Genomic DNA, 22,992 nt, shown 5'->3' on the forward strand with positions numbered 1-22,992 from the left:
CAGTGTCGGGAACACAAATGATATAATTCACCCACTTCCCAGAGTACTTTCCTCCCTATCTACAACCTGTGTGATCTGCCCTTCCTGTGAACTTGCATACTTTTCATCCTCTCTACGCTCTGCTCTGTCCTGCGCTGCCATATGCAATCTCATCCCGCTCTCTGCTCTTTTTTTTTAGCACTGAGAGAAGAGAGGAGAAATGGAGAGAGAGCCAACACTCCCAGGAGCAGCACGCTGTCAGAGCCATTGGTGTGATGGACCAACACAAGCATCAGCTGTGTCTCCGAATTCTGGGGCTCTCTAGACCAGTTAAACATTAGGGGATATATAACCTAAATGCAAAATCCTAATATATATATATATATATATATATATATATATATATATATATATATGTAAAAACTTTTAAATAGCCTTCATTAAACACTTCCTACCATATCTGCTGCAGAGTCTGTACTACTCCTTCACATAGATGTCTGTCCTGCTGAACTGGATTCCACTTCAGCAGGACAATGATCTACGTGAAAGAGTTACACAGGCTCTGTAGCAGAAATGGTAGGGAAATTTTTACTAGACAATGTAAGAAGTTACGTTAATCTGCCTCCAGGAATTTTATATTTAGGAATATATTATGTCATATTTAGGATTCTGGGGATCCACAATGTCTTGGAGCATAGTTGAAGCTTGTGTCGGCCATCACTCCTATCCATGTGGCTCTATGGGAAATACTTTCTCTGCGGGTTCCATGGTATCTCTTATTACAAGTTACACAACTGTTACATTGTGAACTTACTGATACGTGGAGAATTCCTCATAAAAACTCTTAATTCATCATATCCTGAGTTCCTAGAGCCACGTTCCTTACACGAGAGGCCCAGGTTATTGGAAAACCCCTGTGCAAGCAAATGGAACACCAAGGTTAATGGATGACAGAGGAAGGGTCTACAAGGAACAGACAAAGGTTGTCGTGACCATTGAAAGAGTCTTGACCCTCCTTGTCAGGTCTGCAGGTAATGGTAGGCTCAGCTGTTCCTCAATGACCTATTAGAAGTCACTACAAGTGGGCACAGAGATGTCTATGATCTGCTGTGGGACCAAAAGTACCCGGCAATCTTCCTACCGACCTCATGAGACTCCACCGTGGCTGCTCAGCTTCTTCTTTGCCCTTCAGGTAAGTGAAAGATATTTACTTAAGAACTTTGTCTTGGATCAGTACTCTCAAATATACGTCAGTCCAGCGGGTACTGTCAGAGCACACTGGGGGTTGTAGTGTTTTGTAACAAGCTCAAGAGCCAAAGGTTGGAGACATCTGCCTTAGATGAGTACATGACACTTCCCCAAGTGGTACAAACATCTTGTTATCTCATTCTTCCAGCACCTCCTGGTCCAGACCTCGCTGCTCTGCACCTGTCACAGCCTCTTCCTGCAGCATCGGCCACTGACGCTCCAAGATCAGAGTCGTTTACTGGCCCGGAGCCTCTTTGTCTGTGGGATCAGCACCAGCTTACAAAGCAGTCTGGGAACAAGGTATCGACTTAAGGCATAAGTGCAACATCAATGTATCTCTGCTTGCTGTCAGTGAATATAATGAAATTGCATTTGTTCTTTTGTCGGGAAAGTGGTCTCTGTTTATAAGAAGTAGCATTTTATGATGCGACCCTTCAACCTTACCCCAGCATATGCCATGATGGTTTTGCAGATGTCGGGTCTTTAAAGGGAGTCTATCATTAATGAACACAGTGCTGAAACAGACCACCGCAAAATGGCGGCCCGGGCATGCACAGTTGGCTCTGCCCAAGCCACCATTTTCCAGTGGTCTGTTACAGTGCTGTGTCCGATGCTTGAGATAGGCAGAAGATATGGAGAAGAGGAAGAGGGGGGAGTAAACACAACAAGCTAAGGGTCGGCGGAAGGTTATGACGCAGGGGGGTCACTATTTCACATGGCCAAAAAGTTGAATAAAAACTGATCAACATTGGACGTTCCCCAAATTGAGATACATAAAACCTATATCTTCTGCTGCAAAAAAACAAGTGACCGGTGCAAAAGACTAAAATAATTGTTTGTATTTCTCAAAGTTTTTGATTATGGTATTGATATAGATATATAATGTGGAATCGCTCTGATCAGGTCAACCCAAAGAATATAAAGACCCTGACACTTATACCACACAGTGAACGCTGTCAAGATGAAACCCATAAGAACATGGCGCAGTTTTTCTCTAATTCCACCCCATTCTGCTTTTTTCCCAGGACCTCGTACACAATGTTCTATGCTAGCTTTACAAAGTACAGATTCTCCCACAAAAAATAAGCCCTTGTACGTCTCTGTGGACCTTCAGTAAGGTGGGGGAACAATAATCTCCCTCCTCGGAGCTTCACATTCATCAGTCTGTGTATCTGTAACTCTGTAAAAAATAGTCAAGCCCCAATTTACCGGGGTTTCCCTTTAAGAACAAGGATCTTTTAGACTGTAAAGTACTTTTGGGGTTTCCACAGGAAATTTTTGGTGGAACTTTAGTTATTCCCATTTATTATCTCATTGTCCCAAAATAAATCTAATAATCCAGGAAATGTCTGAGGAGCCGCGCCAAGATCTGCGTCTCCATAGCTGATTCTATCTGATGGCGTCCGCGTATTAATCAGCATTAAAGGTGCACGCTGCAATAGGAAGAGTGAAGGGGCCAGGACATTATTAAGGGTCTGTTCCCCTTTAACTCTGCCATTGGAACGTGATGATCGTTTTCGTTGCAGTCCAATAGCACTCGTAGAATGAAGGGGCCGATCAGCGAGACGCTTTGCTTTACTGGAGTCCTCCATATTCTCTAAGTCTACCGCCATGTAAACCAATAGGGCTGTGGTGATAGATGCCGAGACTCCGGGGCTAGAGGGGGAGAAGGACGATCAGGACAGGATCGCCCCCAAATAGAATCCAACTATTTTGTGCGTACAATTTTTATTAAGATCAATATGTCTCCACAGTAACAGACTACAAACAAACCCTGTGTAGTCAGATCCTGCAGTCATGTATTGCATAGACAGAACTGATCCTCTCCAACGCGCACAGGTGCAGGACGCGTTACAATAGGTTGGCGCCTCCTTCAAGAACGTCTCAGGATTGTACAGAAATCTCTTACGTTGGTTTATTTTTTCCAGTTAGTTTTGGAGTTCACATCTCTGCGGCAAAAACTACTAGAAGTCGGCAGAGAGAAAAGTCTGCTACTTTCAGTATGAAGCTGGGGGGCACCTGGCGAACCCCGATATATGGAGTCTGCTGGGTAACCGCTGTGTTAGCGGTCTGGCACTCCATTGTCTGGGTCTCCCGAGCCCGGCACCCATGTGTCTCTCGCCTAAAGGTCGCAACGTGTTGTAACTTTTTACATTTTTAGCTTTTTGTTTGTTTTACATAATAGTGAATATGGCAAAAATGTGGAGAATGTTCTGCAGGGCCAAAGGTCACGGAATACAATGAGTATGAATCAGCGAGTGATCGTGTAACTAACTCAGGATATTATGTAATGTATGGGATCTACCTGTCTATCTATATTCCCTATAAGCTATTTCAGGAAGGCTCGGGGTCTACTTCTCTATAACACAAAGGTCACACTATTGTACGTCACACTTCTGGCTTTTGTCAGTCAACACTTCTCACAGTGTGAACTTTACTCTGACCTCACAAGCAGCTTCTTCTTCTTCTGTAGCTGGAATATTATCCATAGTGATCTGCATGGAATCCGACATACAGGGGTTATCTACAATGTCTGCTGAAGCCAATATCTGTGGATCAGAGGTGGCACACGTCAGCAAAGGTCACCGACATGTATCTGAATTATAAAGTGAATGCAACTATAATTGTGATTGTAGGCCACGTTTTGTGTACACAGCTCCTATGCAGACCTGGTTACCACAAACAATGCCTGTGTAGTCAGTATATTCAGGTGACAGTAACCTATATATCTGCAGGGCTGGGGTGATATGCTGGTTCTGGTGACAGACTCCCTTTACATGCTATATAACTATATTTCCCATCATTCAGGCTACCTCTGGTTCAGGCTCCGACCTTCGAGCTGCTGGTCCCGGCCATTATCCTCAGCAGATACAATGACACTAGAGCAGGTGAGTCTCGCCCTCCTATGTATATAATAGCAGTACATTATATCACCTATAGAGCAATAACAGCGGCTGAACTGCAACTCCCAGACAGGGGATAATTCTGTATAGAATAAATTCTAGTTCTTATTGCTCATGGCTTCATATGTAAATAATCCCTGAAAAATTGGGGAATGAGACTGAATATCCCCCAGTCATCAGGTTACTGAACTCTCTTCTAGATGCTCATGAATCAGTGCAGTGCACAGGAAGCTCATGTGACCTCCAGCCAATCGGAGAGGTGAGTGAGGAAGGGATTTATTATTCTATATACATATCTATCTATCTATCTATCTATCTATCTATCTATCTATCTATCTATCTATCTATCTATCTATCTATCTCCTATCTATCTATCTCCTATCTATCTATCTCCTATCTATCTATCTCCTATCTATCTATCTATCTATCTATCTATCTATCTATCTATCTATCTATCTATCTATCTATCTCCTATCTACAGAGTTGGCCAAAAGTATTGCCCCCCTGCAGTTCTGTCAGATAATCCTTGCTGTCCCCCAGATAATGATTACAAGCACAAACTCTTTGGTAATATCTTCAGTTATTTTGCTTGCAATGAAAAAACACAAAAGAGAATGAAAAAAAAGTCACATCATTGATCATTTTACACAAAACTCCAGGACTGGTGCGGACAGAAGTGTTGGCGCCCTCAGCCTAATACTTGGTAGCACAACCTTTAGACACAATAACTGCGCACAACCGCTCCCGCTAACCAGCAATGAGTTTCTTACAAGGCTCTGCTGGAATCTTAGACCCTTCTTCTTTGGCAAACTGCTCGCGGTCCCCCCTGAGATGTGAAGGGGGCCTTCTCCAAACTGCCACCAAGAGATCTCTCCCCCTCCCCCACAGGTGTTCTATGGGATTCAGGGCTGGACTCATTGCTGCCACTTTACAAGTCTCCAGGGCTTTCTCTCACCACCATTTTCTAGTGCTGACCTGAAGTGTGTTTTGGGTCGTTGTCCTGCTGGAAGAGCCCTGACCTCTGAGGGAGACCCCGCTTTCTCACACTGGGCCCTACATGATGCTGCACAATGTGTTGGTCGTCTTCAGACTTCATAATGCCATGCACACGGTCAAGCAGTCCAGTGCCAGAGGAAGCAAAGCAACCCCAAACCATCAGGGACCTCCGCCATGTCTGACTGTAGGGGGCGTCTTCTTCTCTTTTTTCCTGTAATCTCTATGTTGAGGCCTTCTCCTACTTTTGTCTCATCTGACCAGAGAACATTCTTCCAGAACGGTTTTGGCTTTCTCAGGTAAGTTTTGGCAAACTCCAGCCTGGCTTCTGTCTGTGGGTAAGAAGTGGGGTCTTCCTGGGTCTCCTACCATACAGTCCCTTCTCATTCAGACGCTGACACTGGATAGTACGGGGTGACACTGTTGTACCCTCGGACTGCAGGGCAGCTTGGACTTGTTTGGATGTTAGTCGAGGTTCTTTATCCGCCATCCGCACAATCTTGCAGTGAAATCTCTCGTCAATGTTTCTTTTGCGTCCACATCTAGGGAGGTTAGCCACAGGGCCATGGGCTTTACACTTCTTGATGACACTGCGCACGGTAGACACAGGAACATTCAGGTCTTTGGAGATGGACTTGTAGCCTTGAGATTGCTCATGCTTCCTCACAATTTTGCTTCTCAAGTCCTCAGACAGTTCTTTGGTCTTCTTTTTTTTCTCCATGCTCAATGTGGTCACACAAGGACACAGGACAGAGGTGGAGTCAACTTTAATCCATTTCAACTGGCTGCAAGTGTGATTTAATTATTGCCACCACCTGTTAGGTGCCTCAGGTAAGTCACAGGTGCTGTTAATTACACAAACTACAGAAGCAGCACATGATTTTTCAAACAGTGCCAATACTTTTGTCAACCCCCTTTTTTATGTTTGCTGTGGAATTATATCCAATTTGGCTTTTTGACAATTCTTTTTGTGATTTTCCATTGAAGACAAATTAAATGAAGAAAATACCAAAGAGTTTGTGATTCCAATCATTATCTGGAAGAAACAGAGTATTATCTGACAGAATTGCAGGGGTGCCAATACTTTTGGCCAACACTATCTATCTACAGTCATGGCCAAAAGTTTTGAGAATGACACAAATCTTCTATTGTCACATGATCTGCTCCCTCTGGTTTCTGTGTGTTTGTCAGATGTTTTTATCACATACAGACATAGAATTGCAATCATATTCTGAGTAATAAAAGCTTATAGTGACAGTTAGAATGAGTTAATGCAGCGTTGCAATATTTGCAGTGTTGCCCCTTCTTCTTCTTCAGGACCTCTGCAATTCTCCCTGGCATGCTCTCAATCAACTTCTGGACCAAATCCTGACTGATAGCCGTCCATTCTTGCACAATCAATGCTTGCATTTTGTCAGAATTTGTAGGTTTTTGTTTGTCCACCCGTCTCTTGATGATTGACCACAAGTTCTCAATGGGATTAAGATCTGGGGAGTTTCCAGGCCATGGACCCAAAATCTCTGTTTTGTTCCCTGAGCCATTTAGTTCTCCCCTTTGCTTTATGGCAAGGTGCTCCATCATGCTGGAAAAGGCATTGTTGATGGCCAAACTGCTCTTGGACGGTTGGGAGAAGGTGATCTTGGAGGACATTCTGGTCCCATTCTTTATTCATGGCTGTGTTTTTAGGCAAGACTGTGAGAGAGCCGAGTCCCTTGGCTGAGAAGCCACCCCACACATGAATGGTTTCAGGATGCTTTACAGTTGGCATGAGACAAGACTGGTGGTAGCGCTCACCTCGTCTTCTACCAATAAGCTGTTCTCCAGATGTCCCAAACATTCGAAAAGGGGATTCATCAGAGAAAATGACTTTCCCCCAGTCCTCAGCAGTCCACTCCCTGTACCTTTTGCAGAATATCAGTCTGTCCCTGATGGTTTTTCTGGAGAGAAGTGGCTTCTTCGCTGCCCTCCTTGAGACCAGGTCTTGCTCCAAGAGTCTCCTCCTCACAGTGTGTGCAGATACACTCACACCTGCCTGCTGCCATTCCTGAGCAAGCTCTGCACTGCTGGTAGCCCGATCCCACAGCTGAAACACTTTTAAGAGACGGTCCTGGCACTTGCTGGTCTTTCTTGGGCGCCCTGGAGCCTTTTTGCCAACAATGGAACCTCTCTCCTTGAAGTTCTTGATGATGCGATAGATTGTTGACTGAGGTGCAATCTTTCTAGCTGCGATACTCTTCCCTGTTAGGCCATTTTTGTGCAGTGCAATGATGACTGCATGTGTTTCTTTACAGATAACCATGGTTAACAGAAGAGAAACAATGATGCCAAGCACCAGCCTCCTTTTACAGTGTCCAGTGGTGTCAATCTTACTTAATCATGACAGATTGATCTCCAGCCCTGTACTCATCAACACCCACACCTGTGTCAATGGAGCAATCAGAGAAATGATGTTAGCTGGTCCTTTTAAGGCAGGGCTGCAATGATGTTGAAATGTGTTTTGGGGGATAAAGTTCATTTTCTAGGCAAATATTGATTTTGCAAGTAATTGCTGTTGAGCTGATCACTCTTTATAACATTCTGGAGTATATGCAAATTGCCATTAGGAAAACTGAAGCAGTAGACTTTGTAACAATTACTATTTGTATCATTCTCAAAACTTTTGGCCATGACTGTACAAACCCTTCTGTATCAGGTGACTAATCTGTGCCGCCCTTTCCTCTGTATGTGACTGGCACCATCATCCTTCCTCCTGAGCAGCAGACGGGGACAGTACTGAGCTGTGTCTGAGCCTCACATATGGCGCCCTCCACAGGTCACTATTATCCTTCCCTTTTGCAGGTGTCGGGGGCGCTGTTGGTCTCGGGACTTCTGCAGCTTCTCTTTGGAGTCTCAGGACTCTGGGGTTGGATTTTACAGTTCTGTGGCCCGATGGTCATTGCGCCCGTTCTCTCCATTATTGGACTTTCCTGTTACAAACCTGCAGCCATGCTCTGCGCCTCCAACTGGGGTATCTCCATGAGGTAGGTGTTCCAAAATGGCCACCAGTGAGCATGAGAAGGTCTTATACTCTAGTTACATATAAAGCTGCATTAATAGCTGATACCATTCAATCATGTCCTCTACTCCAGCCACATCCAGAGCTGCATTTAATATTTTGATTTTCCGTAATTTACTGCCCCCTAGTGGTGATCATTATTTTCTATCATATTTTGTGTTGCAGCCTCATTGCAGTGAGTGGTCTATTGTCCCAAACCCTCCGCTGTGTGCACCTGCCTCTGTATACCTGGGGAGGGGTAGAGAAGAGGTACGCCCCCGTATTCCGTATGCTGTCTGTAAGTGCGCACATTACAGGTACCCGCCATCCGCACGCTGCAATAAACGCCGTCACTTACACCTCACCCTTCATTCTTTGCTCTTCGTACAGATATTCCTCCCTGTTTCTTGCATCTGGATTGTCTGCAGTTTTTGGGTTTATGATCCGGTGGAGTTTCCAAGTGACGTCCGGCTGGTACAGAATATATCTGCACTGATGACCGAGAATCCGCAGCGGACACTCCCCGAACTTATAGGGAACGTCACCGAACCGGCCCCATGGTTTCAATTCCCATATCCAGGTATGACTAATAAACCTGTCATGTGTGATACTGTCTGCTGAGCGGCTGTATCTAATCCTATATGTGTGATACTGTCTGCTGAGCCGCTGTATCTAATCCTATATGTGTGATACTGTTAGCTAAGCCGCTGTATCTAATCCCATCTGGTGTGATTCTGTGATTACTGAATCTGAGCACATCCTGCACTAACACTAATTTCTGATCTCCACAGGGGCGCTGTCCTGGCCCCTTCTGAGTCTGGAAACAGCCGGGGTAGGGGCAGCAATGGCGGTGATCTCCAGCCTGTCCTCTCTTGGATCGTACATCTTATGTGCCCGAATGCTGAACTGTCCACCGATCCCCCCACAGTCCTGTAACCGAGGGATCAGTATGGAGGGGATCGGAAATATCTTATCTGGAATAATAGGCAGCGTGTGCGGAGCGGGATCCAATATCCCCAGCGCCGGGGTCACAGGAATCACACAGGTACCCTAAAATACTCCATATCAGTCATCACTAATCTACTAATAGGAGGTAGTATTATAGTAGTTATATTCTTGTACATAGGAGCAGTATTATAGTAGTTATATTCTTGTACATAGGAGCAGTATTATAGTAGTTATATCCTTGTACATAGGAGTAGTATTATAGTAGTTATATTCTTGTACATAGGAGTAGTATTATAGTAGTTATATTCTTGTACATAGGAGTAGTATTATAGTAGTTATATTCTTGTACATAGGAGTAGTATTAAAGCAGTTATATTCTTGTACATAGGAGTAGTATTATAGTAGTTATATTCTTGTACATAGGAGTAGTATTATAGTAGTTATATTCTTGTACATAGGAGTAGTATTACAGTAGTTATATTCTTGTACATAGGAGTAGTATTATAGTAGTTATATTCTTGTACATAGGAGTAGTATTATAGTAGTTATATTCTTGTACATAGGAGCAGTATTATAGTAGTTATATTCTTGTACATAGGAGTAGTATTATAGTAGTTATATTCTTGTACATAGGAGTAGTATTATAGTAGTTATATTCTTGTACATAGGAGTAGTATTATAGTAGTTATATTCTTGTACATAGGAGCAGTATTATAGTAGTTATATTCTTGTACATAGGAGTAGTATTATAGTAGTTATATTCTTGTACATAGGAGTAGTATTAAAGCAGTTATATTCTTGTACATAGGAGTAGTATTATAGTAGTTATATTCTTGTACATAGGAGCAGTATTATAGTAGTTATGTTCTTGTACATAGGAGCAGTATTATAGTAGTTATATTCTTGTACATAGGAGGTAGTATTATAGTAGGTATATTCTTGTACATAGGAGTAGTATTATAGCAGTTATATTCTTGTACATAGGAGTAGTATTATAGTAGTTATATTCTTGTACATAGGAGTAGTATTATAGTAGTTATATTCTTGTACATAGGAGCAGTATTATAGCAGATATATTCTTGTACATAGGAGTAGTATTATAGTAGTTATATTCTTGTACATAGGAGTAATATTATAGTAGTTATATTCTTGTACATAGGAGTAGTATTATAGTAGTTATATTCTTGTACATAGGAGTAGTATTAAAGCAGTTATATTCTTGTACATAGGAGTAGTATTATAGTAGTTATATTCTTGTACATAGGAGTAATATTATAGTAGTTATATTCTTGTACATAGGAGCAGTATTATAGTAGTTATATTCTTGTACATAGGAGTAGTATTATAGTAGTTATATTCTTGTACATAGGAGCAGTATTATAGTAGTTATATTCTTGTACATAGGAGCAGTATTATAGTAGTTATATTCTTGTACATAGGAGTAGTATTATAGTAGTTATATTCTTGTACATAGGAGGTAGTATTATAGTAGTTATATTCTTGTACATAGGAGTAGTATTATAGTAGTTATATTCTTGTACATAGGAGTAGTATTATAGTAGTTATATTCTTTTACATAGGAGTAGTATTATAGTAGTTATATTCTTGTACATAGGAGCAGTATTATAGTAGTTATATTCTTGTACATAGGAGTAGTATTATAGTAGTTATATTCTTGTACATAGGAGTAGTATTATAGTAGTTATATTCTTGTACATAGGAGTAGTATTATAGCAGTTATATTCTTGTACATAGGAGTAGTATTATAGTAGTTATATTCTTGTACATAGGAGTAGTATTATAGTAGTTATATTCTTGTACATAGGAGGTAGTATTATAGTAGTTATATTCTTGTACATAGGAGAAGTATTATAGTAGTTATATTCTTGTACATAGGGGACAGTATTATAGTAGTTATATTCTTGTACATAGGAGGCAGTATTATAGTAGTTATATTCTTGTACATAGGAGCAGTATTATAGTAGTTATATTCTTGTACATAGGAGCAGTATTATAGTAGTTATATTCTTGTACATAGGAGCAGTATTATAGTAGTTATATTCTTGTACATAGGAGGTAGTATTATAATAGTTATATTCTTGTACATAGGAGTAGTATTATAGTAGTTATATTCTTGTACATAGGAGCAGTATTATAGTAGTAATATTCTTGCTTGTACATGGGGGTATTTATAGTAATCCTGACATGCCATTTCCAGGTGGGCTCACGTCACTCTGCTTATCTTGGTGCATTGCTGTTCATTCTCATCGGCTCCTCCCCGAGACTCTCACAGTTCCTAATGACTATCCCTTCTGCGGTCCATGGTATGATCACACAGGTCACTATATATTCGCACCTTATTGTGTGTATTGCTATCTCACAGAATATGTTTGTGAATGGGGTTGGTGTATTGGACATTGAGGGTTCAGTCTCACCTCGGTTCTGACTTACCTTGCAGGGGGGACTCTGTCTCTGACCTTCTCCATGGCAGTGGGTGGTGGAATCTCGTTTTTCCAATATGCGGACATTGACTCGGGAAGGAACATCTTCATTGTAGGCTTCACTATGTTCATGGCTTTACTGGTTCCGCGATGGCTTAATGCCATGCCAACAAGACTGGACACAGGTGAGACCAAGCCCGGTTATGCTGTGGCACTGAATTTAGGACCTGCAGACAGTGATGGCCATCGCTGATACTTACGTTCCTTCTTCCCCTCTTCAGGCTGGCCGGCGCTGGACATGCTCCTACTGTCACTTCTCACCACTCCTATATTCCTAGGGGGATTATTCTCATTTGTTTTGGATAACACAGTGGAAGGTAAGAAATCCCACATCCTTCCGGCTCTTGACCCATGTTTTCTTCTATCTCTATCTTACATAGAAGGTTACCATGCTGGTCTACCAGATTGACAAGATCCAAGGTGGTCGCCACTAAAATTAGCAATAGAGACACATAGGTGTGCATGGGAGCTGTAGACACAAAACGGGAGGAGATTTCAAATCGAAAGTCATTGCACCTTCCCTTATTTTTGCTTATATTCTGCCTACTTGCCTCCTCCCCTTGGCCATGTTGTTGCAGTTCTCCCATTTATAATGATACACATGTCCTTCTCTCGTCCAGGAACCTTAGAAGAACGAGGTCTACAGTCCAACGTCTCCTCCTGGGACTCCAAATCTACAGAAGAGCCGCACAGGAATCAGGACGGAGAGCTGGCACAGATTTATGGACTCCCTCCAGTACTGGCCCATCTCTTACCAGCCACATACCCGTTCACCCAGCTCTGCCCTCCACCAGCCAAGTCCGTGGTCATTGCGGAAGGAGAAGACGACAAACTCTTGACACAACCTCCAGTGACGGATGTAGAGCTTGGATATATACGGAGCCTGGACAATCCTGGCGCCTCTGCATAGATATTACTGTATTATTTATTCTGCTTTCTTTTTCTTTTTAACCCCTTCCTGGACCACAGACTCACTGCAGACCCATACATTGTGCTGAGGGAGACAACTCTAATACACAATGGCTGGGATAGGCAACAGCCCTTAGATGCTGCAGTCAGTAGTGACATAGCCAGGAGGGACCACCCTCTGTACCCCATCAGCCCCCATGTTGTGAGCACAGGGTACTGACAGGTTGCTATTACATTCAATGGCCGAACAAGGGCCAAATCTGTCATGAATAGAAGCCTATTAAGTCCTGTCAGAGCAAAGTCTAATAGGCGGCCTGTGGGTGTGAACAGACAAGTGGTGAAAAAAGGTAAAAAAAAAACAAAACACAAAACCTTTGGACTAATGTTTTATAAGAATAAAAATGTAAGTGCGATCTGTGGTCCTGGTGTCTTCTTATATTGTAGAGAGGCCTTTGGGCCCTGTATAGCGATTTCTATCTCTGGTTCCCCTATAGTTAGCAACCTGTGGTCCCCTGTATCTCCAATAGCAAGGCCCTTAGGCCCCCTGTATCACCTAGAGCTAGGCCCTTAGGCCCCCTGTATTACCTGTGGCTAGGCCCTTAGGCCCCCTGTATTACCTGTGGCTAGGCCCTTAGGCCCCCTGTATTACCTGTGACTAGGCCCTTAGGCCCCCTGTATCACCTATAGCTAGGCCCTTAGGCCCCCTGTATTACCTGTGGCTAGGCCCTTAGGCCCCCTGTATTACCTGTGGCTAGGCCCTTAGGCCCCCTGTATAACCTATAGCTAGGCCCTTAGGCCCCCTGTATCACCTATAGCTAGGCCCTTAGGCCCCCTGTATTACCTGTGGCTAGGCCCTTAGGCCCCCTGTATTACCTGTGACTAGGCCCTTAGGCCCCCTGTATCACCTATAGCTAGGCCCTTAGGCCCCCTGTATCACCTATAGCTAGGCCCTTAGGCCCCCTGTATTACCTGTGGCTAGGCCCTTAGGCCCCCTGTATTACCTGTGACTAGGCCCTTAGGCCCCCTGTATCACCTATAGCTAGGCCCTTAGGCCCCCTGTATCACCTATAGCTAGGCCCTTAGGCCCCCTGTATAACCTATAGCTAGGCCCTTAGGCCCCCTGTATCGCCTATAGCTAGGCCCTTAGGCCCCCTGTATCGCCTATAGCTAGGCCCTTAGGCCCCCTGTATTACCTGTGGCTAGGCCCTTAGGCCCCCTGTATTACCTGTGACTAGGCACTTAGGCCCCTGTATTACCTGTGACTAGGCACTTAGGCCCCTGTATTACCTGTGGCTAGGCCCTTAGGCCCCCTGTATCACCTATAGCTAGGCCCTTAGGCCCCCTGTATCACCTATAGCTAGGCCCTTAGGCCCCCTGTATTACCTGTGGCTAGGCCCTTAGGCCCCCTGTATTACCTGTGGCTAGGCCCTTAGGCCCCCTGTATAACCTATAGCTAGGCCCTTAGGCCCCCTGTATCACCTATAGCTAGGCCCTTAGGCCCCCTGTATTACCTGTGACTAGGCCCTTAGGCCCCCTGTATCACCTATAGCTAGGCCCTTAGGCCCCCTGTATAACCTATAGCTAGGCCCTTAGGCCCCCTGTATCGCCTATAGCTAGGCCCTTAGGCCCCCTGTATCGCCTATAGCTAGGCCCTTAGGCCCCCTGTATTACCTGTGGCTAGGCCCTTAGGCCCCCTGTATTACCTGTGACTAGGCACTTAGGCCCCTGTATTACCTGTGACTAGGCACTTAGGCCCCTGTATTACCTGTGGCTAGGCCCTTAGGCCCCCTGTATCACCTATAGCTAGGCCCTTAGGCCCCCTTTATCACCTATAGCTAGGCCCTTAGGCCCCCTGTATCACCTATAGTTAGGCCCTTAGGCCCCCTTTATCACCTATAGCTAGGCCCTTAGGCCCCCTGTATCACCTATAGTTAGGCCCTTAGGCCCCATGTGTACACAAAACTACAGGTCAATAAAGAAGCCCTCACAAGCTCTAGCAGTGGCAAAATAAATTCTGGCTCCCTGAATATGGCAAATGGCAAAATAAACAAAGGCTGAACTTTTTGAGTGTTGTAGTTTACAAAATGTTGGTGTTCCTTATGTTTTAGCCCTTCAAGTCTTGTAGAAAGGTGCAGAATTAGAGGAAGGTCCCGGGTCTTTGCCCCCACCAATCTGATGCTCAGGATAGCTCACGCTCCTTTGTCTGTAGCTGCACCAGTAAACCTACAATAACATAGCAGATATATTTTTTTTGGTTGGACTTTAAGTAATGTGAAAAATATTGTAAAGTACAAAGATGGAAATGCTGCAAATATAATGTGAGGTGGAGGGGAATATACTGTATACCTCCCATATACAGGGGTGTCATTGTCAGAGATGTAACATGCACCCCAGGATAAAATTGGTATCAACCCCCCCCCCAATTATATTGGTTGTTATTAGTAGAGATCTCCTCATATTGAGAAGAGACCTCTTATGGGCCCAGGCCTGGGTGCAGGTCTCCTGCTTTAGGGAGCGCTCCTCTTCCTCCCCTCTCCATAGACTTCTATTGTACAGATTTCATTTCTGGTAGAAGGAGGTGAATACGTGAAGAAACCAGAACTTTTCTTTAATAAAATATATCATAAACTTTGTCATCTTCACCTGCAGTATGGATTTAAAAAATAAAAAAAGCTTTAACATAAAAAACTGAACATGTGGCTAATGCGGGTGTAAGGATCCCTGTTCTTTCAGATGCCGCCTGGTTGGATAAGAAGAATGCTCATACACAGTCAGAGAAAATTCAGGTGACCCGGTCAGCCGTAATCTTGGTGCAAACCACCGGCCCGAACATGATGTCTACTTCCAAGTATATTTTATTATTAAAGGGGTTTTTGTCTCCAAATTGATTTCCATACTTACGACCTATATAAAGCATTGGTGTTCAGTATGTGTGGGAGCCTGACGCCTGGACCCTGCACAGACCCTGCACGCCTGGACCCTGCACAGATCAGTGAGTGGGAAGTCTCCTGGTGCTAGTAGAGGTGGAGAATGCGCAGCACTATTACCATACAAGTCATAGGAATGGCGCTGCAATTCCCAGACACCATTACTATAGAGTAAGAACCAGAGAGGCTTAAAGAAATGTGTCACCATCTTTAAAATCTATTAAATCGATCAGTTTTATCACTTTTTATTTTCTAATGTTTTTATTTTCTGATTGTACATTTTTTTATTCTATTTCCTTTACATGAATATGGGGGCGGCCATCTTGCCTGAGCGTCTCCTCGGCCCTGGTTACAGCATTTAGTGATCTGCTTTACAGCACACTGATGGCCATAAGTGTCAATAGTCCGGAGCCGACTCACTGATGTCTATGGGAGAGTTTTCTAGACCTGCTCAGTGCAGGGAGGGGGAGGAGATAAGATGTGATGTCATCTATTGTCAGTAGTGATGTAATGATGGCTCAGTGGTGTTATCTATAGAGCTGTTATCTCCTATTATAATACTGTCTGTGAAGTAAATGAGGTCATTGATGCAAAGATCAGTACAGATTTAAGAAATTGTTAAGTGTAAACATTGCAGGATGTAATATTGTTTTTTAATACAATAATGAAAATATTTTAATATGTTGATCATGAAACATTAATAACTATGTAATTTGTGGTGTCACATTCCCTTTAAGTATCAGAGATACCAGGATGTTCCTGAGAATGAGCAGCCATGTAATCCTTGTATTTAGCAGGAGCCTCATTACATATAATTATACCCTGTAAATGAATGATTTATACTTTATTACATGGAATGAAGAGAAGAGAAATACCCGGCACAGCTCAGCAGGGGGCAGAACCTCAGGCTGCAGTGCTCCGGAGCTCCACTAGATGTCACTATTACTACACGTCTCAGCTCCCGGGAACATCTCCAGGGCTGCGCTGTTTCCGGGGGAAGATTGTAGAGGACGGACTGGTTGGCAGCGGGTAAGGAAGTAACACTGGATGTGGTGGGAGAGAGACAGCGAGCAGCAGATTATTGTGACTACTGATACATTGTATCAGTCAGTAGTTATAGTGTACAATGTGACTAACTACTGATACAATGTAACTACAGGCTGATACAATGTAACTACAGGCTGACACAATGTACTGACTGATACAATGTAACAATAGACTGATACAATGTAACTACTCACTGATACAATGTAATTACTGATACAATGTAACTACTCACTGATACAATGTAACTACAGGCTGACACAATGTAACTACTGGCTGATACAATGTGACCACAGGCTGATACAATGTAACTACTGACTGATACAATGTGACCACAGGCTGATACAATGTAACTACAGGCTGACACAATGTAACTACTGGCTGATACAATGTGACCACAGGCTGATACAATGTAACTACAGGCTGACACAATGTAACTACTGACTGATACAATGTAACAACAGGCTGATACAATGTATCTACTGACTGACACAATGTAACTACTGGCTGATTCATTGTACTTCCCAACTGATACAATGTAACTACTGACACAATATTACTACAGGCTGAAACATTGTAACTTCTGGCTGCTACCCGACAATCACAGGCTGATACGTTGTAATATCAGTCTAATGTTTGGTGACTGCTGACTGATACAGTATAACTATAGACTGATACATGGTAAGTGCAGACTGATGACTGTACGGGGTTACACTGTAATGACAGACAGGCTGCACCTACAGACTGATACATTGTGACCGCAGTGTTACTACAGAATCACATGTATTACTGATAGTCGGCCCTTGTGGCTCTGGACATACATCGGGGTATATTTATTACGACTGTTGATTCGTACATCAGTCTTAATAAAGGACCCTACAGGCGCAGAGAACAGCAGCTCCGGCCTCTCAGTAAATCAGGTTCACACCAGGGATCCATAATGGAAATCTGCACCACTTAGGAATTAGCTTAGATTTCCTGTGCAAGTCACATTATAAAACTGACATGAGTTACCATAAATATTTTGGGCCAAGACATCGCAGTCCACATCCCACAAAGTGGTGAGCGAGGCGCAGAGTGGGGGATGTATTGGAGAGGGTCCTGCACCGAAGACGTGACACTGTATCACATATCTATGATAGGAATCTGGTGTAGATGTGCTGATGAATTCCCCCCCCCTTGTGACCGCAGACTGATAATGTTACTACAGTGTCATAACTGAAGATGGTTTACATTGTATAATATTAGATTGTGATAACCTCAGACCAGCTCATTGTCATTATAGACTGATCAGGCTGATACAATGTAACCACAGGGTGATACTTTGTAGATTTGTACAATGTTACTATTAGTTATATAACGCCGCACATATCACATAGCTCCTTCTATTGCCAGGTATACATGAGAAGCATTGCCAGTGGGTACAAGAATATGTCGCGACTATTGTCATGTGACTCTTATAAATACATTTTATTCAAATGAGTACAAATATAACACATCCCCCCAAGTTCTAGACACCGTACCCCATAAAGAGAGAGGGGGAGTGGAGCCAATCTAATAGGCTCCACCTGACTGAGGGAGGGGACCTACAATCTGAAAGCAAATTGGGTTGTCAAAACTGTCATCCCCTTTAAGGCATCTGTAAATATGTTTTTCATTGGCTGAATGTGAGGTTTTATATTGCAGTAGGTTTTGGTCCTGACACCACTTCCCCCCATGTTATAGACACCCCTTACGATTACAGCCGCGCTCCTAGAATACAGGGGGCACTTAGTTTTGGCTGCATCAGGTGACTATACAGAGCCCGGGGTAAGGAAGTCACAGGTCACAGTGCAATGCCGGGGACAATCAAGGGTGCAGGACATGTAATGTGACTACAAGCTACTGTTTGATGTTATCAGCCACTGTGATGAATATCACTACTATTATCTTCATCTTATATCATTATATATCCTAATAGGCCGAGGGTGTGGGCAGGATGGCGCTGTCGCAGGACATGGACGCTCGCCTCCTGAAGCTGCCGTGGCAGACCCTGCACATCGGTGACTGCAGCTTCTTCACTAAAGTTCATTTTACAGATTCCTCCTATTGTCTCCTGGTGTCCGACCTGAGGGGTGTGTGGTGTGAGGAGGCCACAGCGGATGTCATACAGGAGAGGTCAAAGGTGAGGATTTGGGGTTGTTTTATTACAGCAGGTGCTGGTTTCCTCTCTGCATTTTTTCAGGAACCACACGGACCCCATTATAGTCTATGGGGTCCCGGGGATTTGCTTAGGTAACCACTTTTTAATGCATATGTGACCCGGGCCTCAGTCACACTCTCTGTCCCATCTTGATTCTGTGACACTGCAGAGATCTCCGTCCTCCATTGTTTGCTGGGACTTCTGGTTCTGCTCTCGGGCGTCGCTGTCTTTATTTTCTGTAGTTTTAGTTTTTACCTTTCTCGTCTTCTTTCCCATTTTCCCCTTCAGGAGTTGAATAAGCGTCTTAAAGCCCCCATCTCCTCGTTTCTCAGCCACCTGTCCCAGCTCATCCGTCCGCTCTTGGATTCTAAGGAGAAGTCGGCGAATGCCTTGTCCTGCACTCGCCCCCAGGGGGCGCTGATGCTGCATGTGAAGAGTCAGCTCTCGGGGCTCCCCTTTTACTGGGACTTTCACTGTAGAGAGTCCAGCGTCAGCACGGTGAGAGCCGGGGAGGGGATGGACTGTAACGGCTCCTAGGTAGAATCTAACCCATAACATGTGCAGACTTTGCCGTCTTCTATCGACCCTATACTCTGCTCTTGTCACATCCAGAGCTGCATTCAGAAATCTTCTGGTTACTTCTGAGCATTAGGCTTCAGGGTATCTCCTCTCTCTATGCTGTATTGTATTGTGGGAGATGTAGTGTCCATACTACACAACATAGCAATGTGCTCCTATATAAGGGAGCTGTTATATTTGCAGATTTAATCTTTGTCTGCAGAATTTTGAATGCAGCTTTGGATGTGAATAGTGCGTAGGTTATAATGTAACATCAGTAATGATAGGATTCCCTTTTAAAAGATCCAAAAATAAAAACTTTTTTTTTTTCCATTAAATGTGGATGATCATGTGATTTGCTGTCTGAGCACTAGGGGGCGCCATTTGCCTAGATTACATGACATTGATGCCGTTTCGCTCCCTCTGTAGCCGTCCTGCTCCAGATATCACCTGCATGTCGTTCCTTAGGACCATCTTTGATGCCATGCTGGGGCTTGTAGTGCCACAGAGAGTGGGATTAGCAGCTGGGTGTCTGGGTGATGTAGTATATACTGGTGTACTGTGGCGGTATATAACCCTTGGTGACATATGGATATGACCGCTGTGTTTGCCTGACAGGTTTGCCGCCACTTCCTGCAGCCTCTGGTTTCTATGACCAAGGTCTTGGACTCTCAGTGTCAGGAGCTCTGCAGCTTATTGAGGAGGAAGGATGAAGAAATTCTGGATTACCAGGAGGGCGGCGCAGCGCTGTCTCGGGGTAAGGAGCTGAGAGACTGGAATGTTGAAGGGGTTGTCAGATATAGCGCCCCTTGCGTTCACGGGTTGTGTCTGGTATTGCAGCACAACTTCATTAGAGTGAATTTGACAGAGCTGCAGTACCAGACACAACCTGTGAATAAGTGTGGTGCTGTTCTATAATTCTGGACAACTCCTTCAGTATATGTACCATGTGAGCGCACACTCCTTATGAAACGTAGATCCCTTTAGTGGTGGATTGTGTGACTAATCTATAAGATGTCACCGTACATTAAAGCCAGTTCTCGTGGATATTGATGTACTTTATATGTACGTGATAGTGTGATATATTAGAGAGAACGTGTTACCAAAATATATGTAAAAACCAGATTTTTCTGAATGTAGAATTTTTTTTTTCATTTTCCATATCACTGTTTATATTTTTAAAGTATTACTATATCCTGTAATTTTCACTCTAACCACTAAGCCTAATCATAGACAGAAACTTCCCAATTCTGTAAGGGGTTTTACAATCAGAAAATAGAAACAAAACAAAATAATAGATTTCACGATCTGGTTTTGACAACACATTCCCTTTAAGGCACCGATGTACGGTACAGTGATATAGTGATAATCTGCACCCGCGTGATCACCCTGAGATCCTGGAGATTACTGACTGTCAGGATCCTGTCGGGATCAAAGATAAACCAGGTCCTTGCAATGTAAGATGGGGCTCAAACAGGACTGGTAGTTAAGGGGTTAAGAGAGTTGTCAGGGATCACAGAGTGACTTGTAGTCAGGAGGGCGGGGCTATAGGATAAGGATGCTTTATGAGCCCCTGCATCGCCCCTCTGCTGCAGTGATGATGTCATGTCCATGTCACGGTGATGTCACTGTTGCAGCCTCTACATACAAACAGAGCGACCAAGGTAACGGCCGGCGCAGAGCAAAAACGGAGGGGAGGGCGCAGGTACCGATAATATATTCTTATTCCATAGCCCTCCCCTCCTGACTACATGTCATTTTCTTTTATTCGTGGACAACCCCTTTAATTGCCCGCTGAAGGACCTTTTATAAGCCACGCCCACTTAAAAATTGACGATTTGATACTTAAAGTCTTTTGGCGCCTAAAGCTCCTCCCCCATCAGTGTCGTGACTGATACATTTATATATTCCGGTGATTTCTTTGCAGAACGACTGAAAACAGAGACTTTTGATGAGAATTCCTTCTACGGGTCATTCGTGAGTAAGGTAAGTCCCCTGAGGTCTCAGCAGGCAGCCCCGGACTAATATATCTCACAGCTGAGGGGTTGTTACAGTCGTATCCAGTGTGGACAATTCTCATGTCTTACGTTACCTGATTCCGAGTATTAATAAACCCAAATCTCATATTTACAAGAACTTTCCCTTCTATGGATCTGTGCGCACTGCCCTGTATGCAGATCTATGGGGCGGCACCAGTTGGCAGGAGCTTGGCTTTTCCTGGTATGACTTCAGCACACGCCTGATACAAGGTGTGTATATAAACATACGGGGCTGCAGGGACTTGCCTCCTGCCCGCGCGTTCCCATAGTCTGAGGACTCATTAGGAGACGGAGGTCCTGTTTATTTTATCCACCTGTCAACAATATACAAAGGATTGTGGGAGAGATGAGGAAGGCGATATATATGGAAAAGAAGACACTGTACTGGGTGAGCAGACAAAAGAGGAGTGTAAATCTGAGCAACTGGATGGACCCCAACGAGTTCTGCATTAAAAACACTAAAAATAATTATTATACTCCAGAGCTGCACTCACTATTCTGCTGGTGCAGTCACTGTGTACATACATTACATTACTTATTCTGTATTATACTCCAGAGCTGCGCTCACTATTCTTCTGGTGCAGTCACTGTGTACATACATTACATTACTTATCCTGTATTATACTCCAGAGCTGCGCTCACTATTCTGCTGGTACAGTCACTGTGTACATACATTACATTACTTATCCTGTATTATACTCCAGAGCTGCGCTCACTATTCTGCTGGTGCAGTCACTGTGTACATACATTACATTACTTATCCTGTATTATACTCCAGAGCTGCGCTCACTATTCTGCTGGTATAGTCACTGTGTACATACATTACATTACTTATCCTGTATTATACTCCAGAGCTGCGCTCACTATTCTGCTGGTGCAGTCACTGTGTACATACATTACATTACTTATCCTGTATTATACTCCAGAGCTGCGCTCACTATTCTGCTGGTGTAGTCACTGTGTACATACATTACATTACTTATCCTGTATTATACTCCAGAGCTGCGCTCACTATTCTGCTGGTAGTCACTGTGTACATACATTACTTATCCTGTATTATACTCCAGAGCTGCGCTCACTATTCTGCTGGTGTAGTCACTGTGTACATACATTACATTACTTATCCTGTATTATACTCCAGAGCTGCGCTCACTATTCTGCTGGTGCAGTCACTGTGTATATACATTACATTACTTATCCTGTATTATACTCCAGAGCTGCGCTCACTTTACTGCTGGTGTAGTCACTGTGTACATACATTACATTACTTATCCTGTATTATACTCCAGAGCTGCGCTCACTATTCTGCTGGTGCAGTCACTGTGTATATACATTACATTACTTATCCTGTATTATACTCCAGAGCTGCGCTCACTTTACTGCTGGTGCAGTCACTGTGTACATACATTACATTACTTATCCTGTATTATACTCCAGAGCTGCGCTCACTATTCTGCTGGTGCAGTCACTGTGCACATACATTACATTACTTATCCTGTGTTATACTCCAGAGCTGCGCTCACTATTCTGCTGGTGCAGTCACTGTGTACATACATTACATTACTTATCCTGTATTATACTCCAGAGCTGCACTCACTATTCTGCTGGTGCAGTCACTGTGTACATACATTACATTACTTATCCTGTATTATACGACAGAGCTGCGCTCACTATTCTGCTGGTACAGTCACTGTGTACATACATTACATTACATATCCTGTATTATA

At 43.6% G+C, this 22,992-nt stretch overlaps 2 protein-coding genes across 2 annotated transcripts in view; both read left to right on the forward strand.

The window, feature by feature from the left end:
• Positions 1–658: 658 nt before the first annotated feature.
• SLC23A3 (solute carrier family 23 member 3) lies at positions 659–12,886 on the forward strand. Its single transcript, XM_075285696.1, has 12 exons — positions 659–1,171; positions 1,376–1,527; positions 4,036–4,115; positions 4,331–4,389; positions 7,962–8,143; positions 8,344–8,455; positions 8,548–8,737; positions 8,949–9,202; positions 11,324–11,429; positions 11,564–11,731; positions 11,828–11,923; positions 12,227–12,886. The coding sequence occupies exons 1-12, from the start codon at positions 1,073–1,075 to the stop codon at positions 12,514–12,516; spliced, it is 1,788 nt and encodes a 595-aa protein (XP_075141797.1). The 5' UTR covers positions 659–1,072; the 3' UTR covers positions 12,517–12,886.
• Positions 12,887–16,454: 3,568 nt separating this feature from the next.
• The window catches only part of NHEJ1 (non-homologous end joining factor 1), a 59,546-nt gene continuing 53,008 nt past the window's right edge, over positions 16,455–22,992 (forward strand). The window contains exons 1-5 of the mRNA XM_075284633.1: positions 16,455–16,471; positions 18,447–18,650; positions 18,957–19,166; positions 19,845–19,983; positions 21,154–21,212. Of these exons, the coding sequence (XP_075140734.1) occupies positions 18,465–18,650; positions 18,957–19,166; positions 19,845–19,983; positions 21,154–21,212 (594 nt within the window). The 5' untranslated portion in view covers positions 16,455–16,471; positions 18,447–18,464. The remainder of the gene's footprint in view (positions 16,472–18,446; positions 18,651–18,956; positions 19,167–19,844; positions 19,984–21,153; positions 21,213–22,992) is intronic.

Source organism: Leptodactylus fuscus, chromosome 8 (genome assembly GCF_031893055.1).
Source record: "Leptodactylus fuscus isolate aLepFus1 chromosome 8, aLepFus1.hap2, whole genome shotgun sequence".
Taxonomy (NCBI): Eukaryota; Metazoa; Chordata; class Amphibia; order Anura; family Leptodactylidae; genus Leptodactylus; species Leptodactylus fuscus.

Coding starts and splice junctions, on each gene's coding strand:
- SLC23A3 (XM_075285696.1), top strand. CDS start 1,073: ATGTCTATGATCTGCTGTGGGACCAAAAGTACCCGGCAATCTTCCTAC. Junction 8,738..8,948: donor GTTTCAATTCCCATATCCAG/GTATGACTAATA, acceptor TGATCTCCACAG/GGGCGCTGTCCTGGCCCCTT. Junction 9,203..11,323: donor GGGTCACAGGAATCACACAG/GTACCCTAAAAT, acceptor TGCCATTTCCAG/GTGGGCTCACGTCACTCTGC.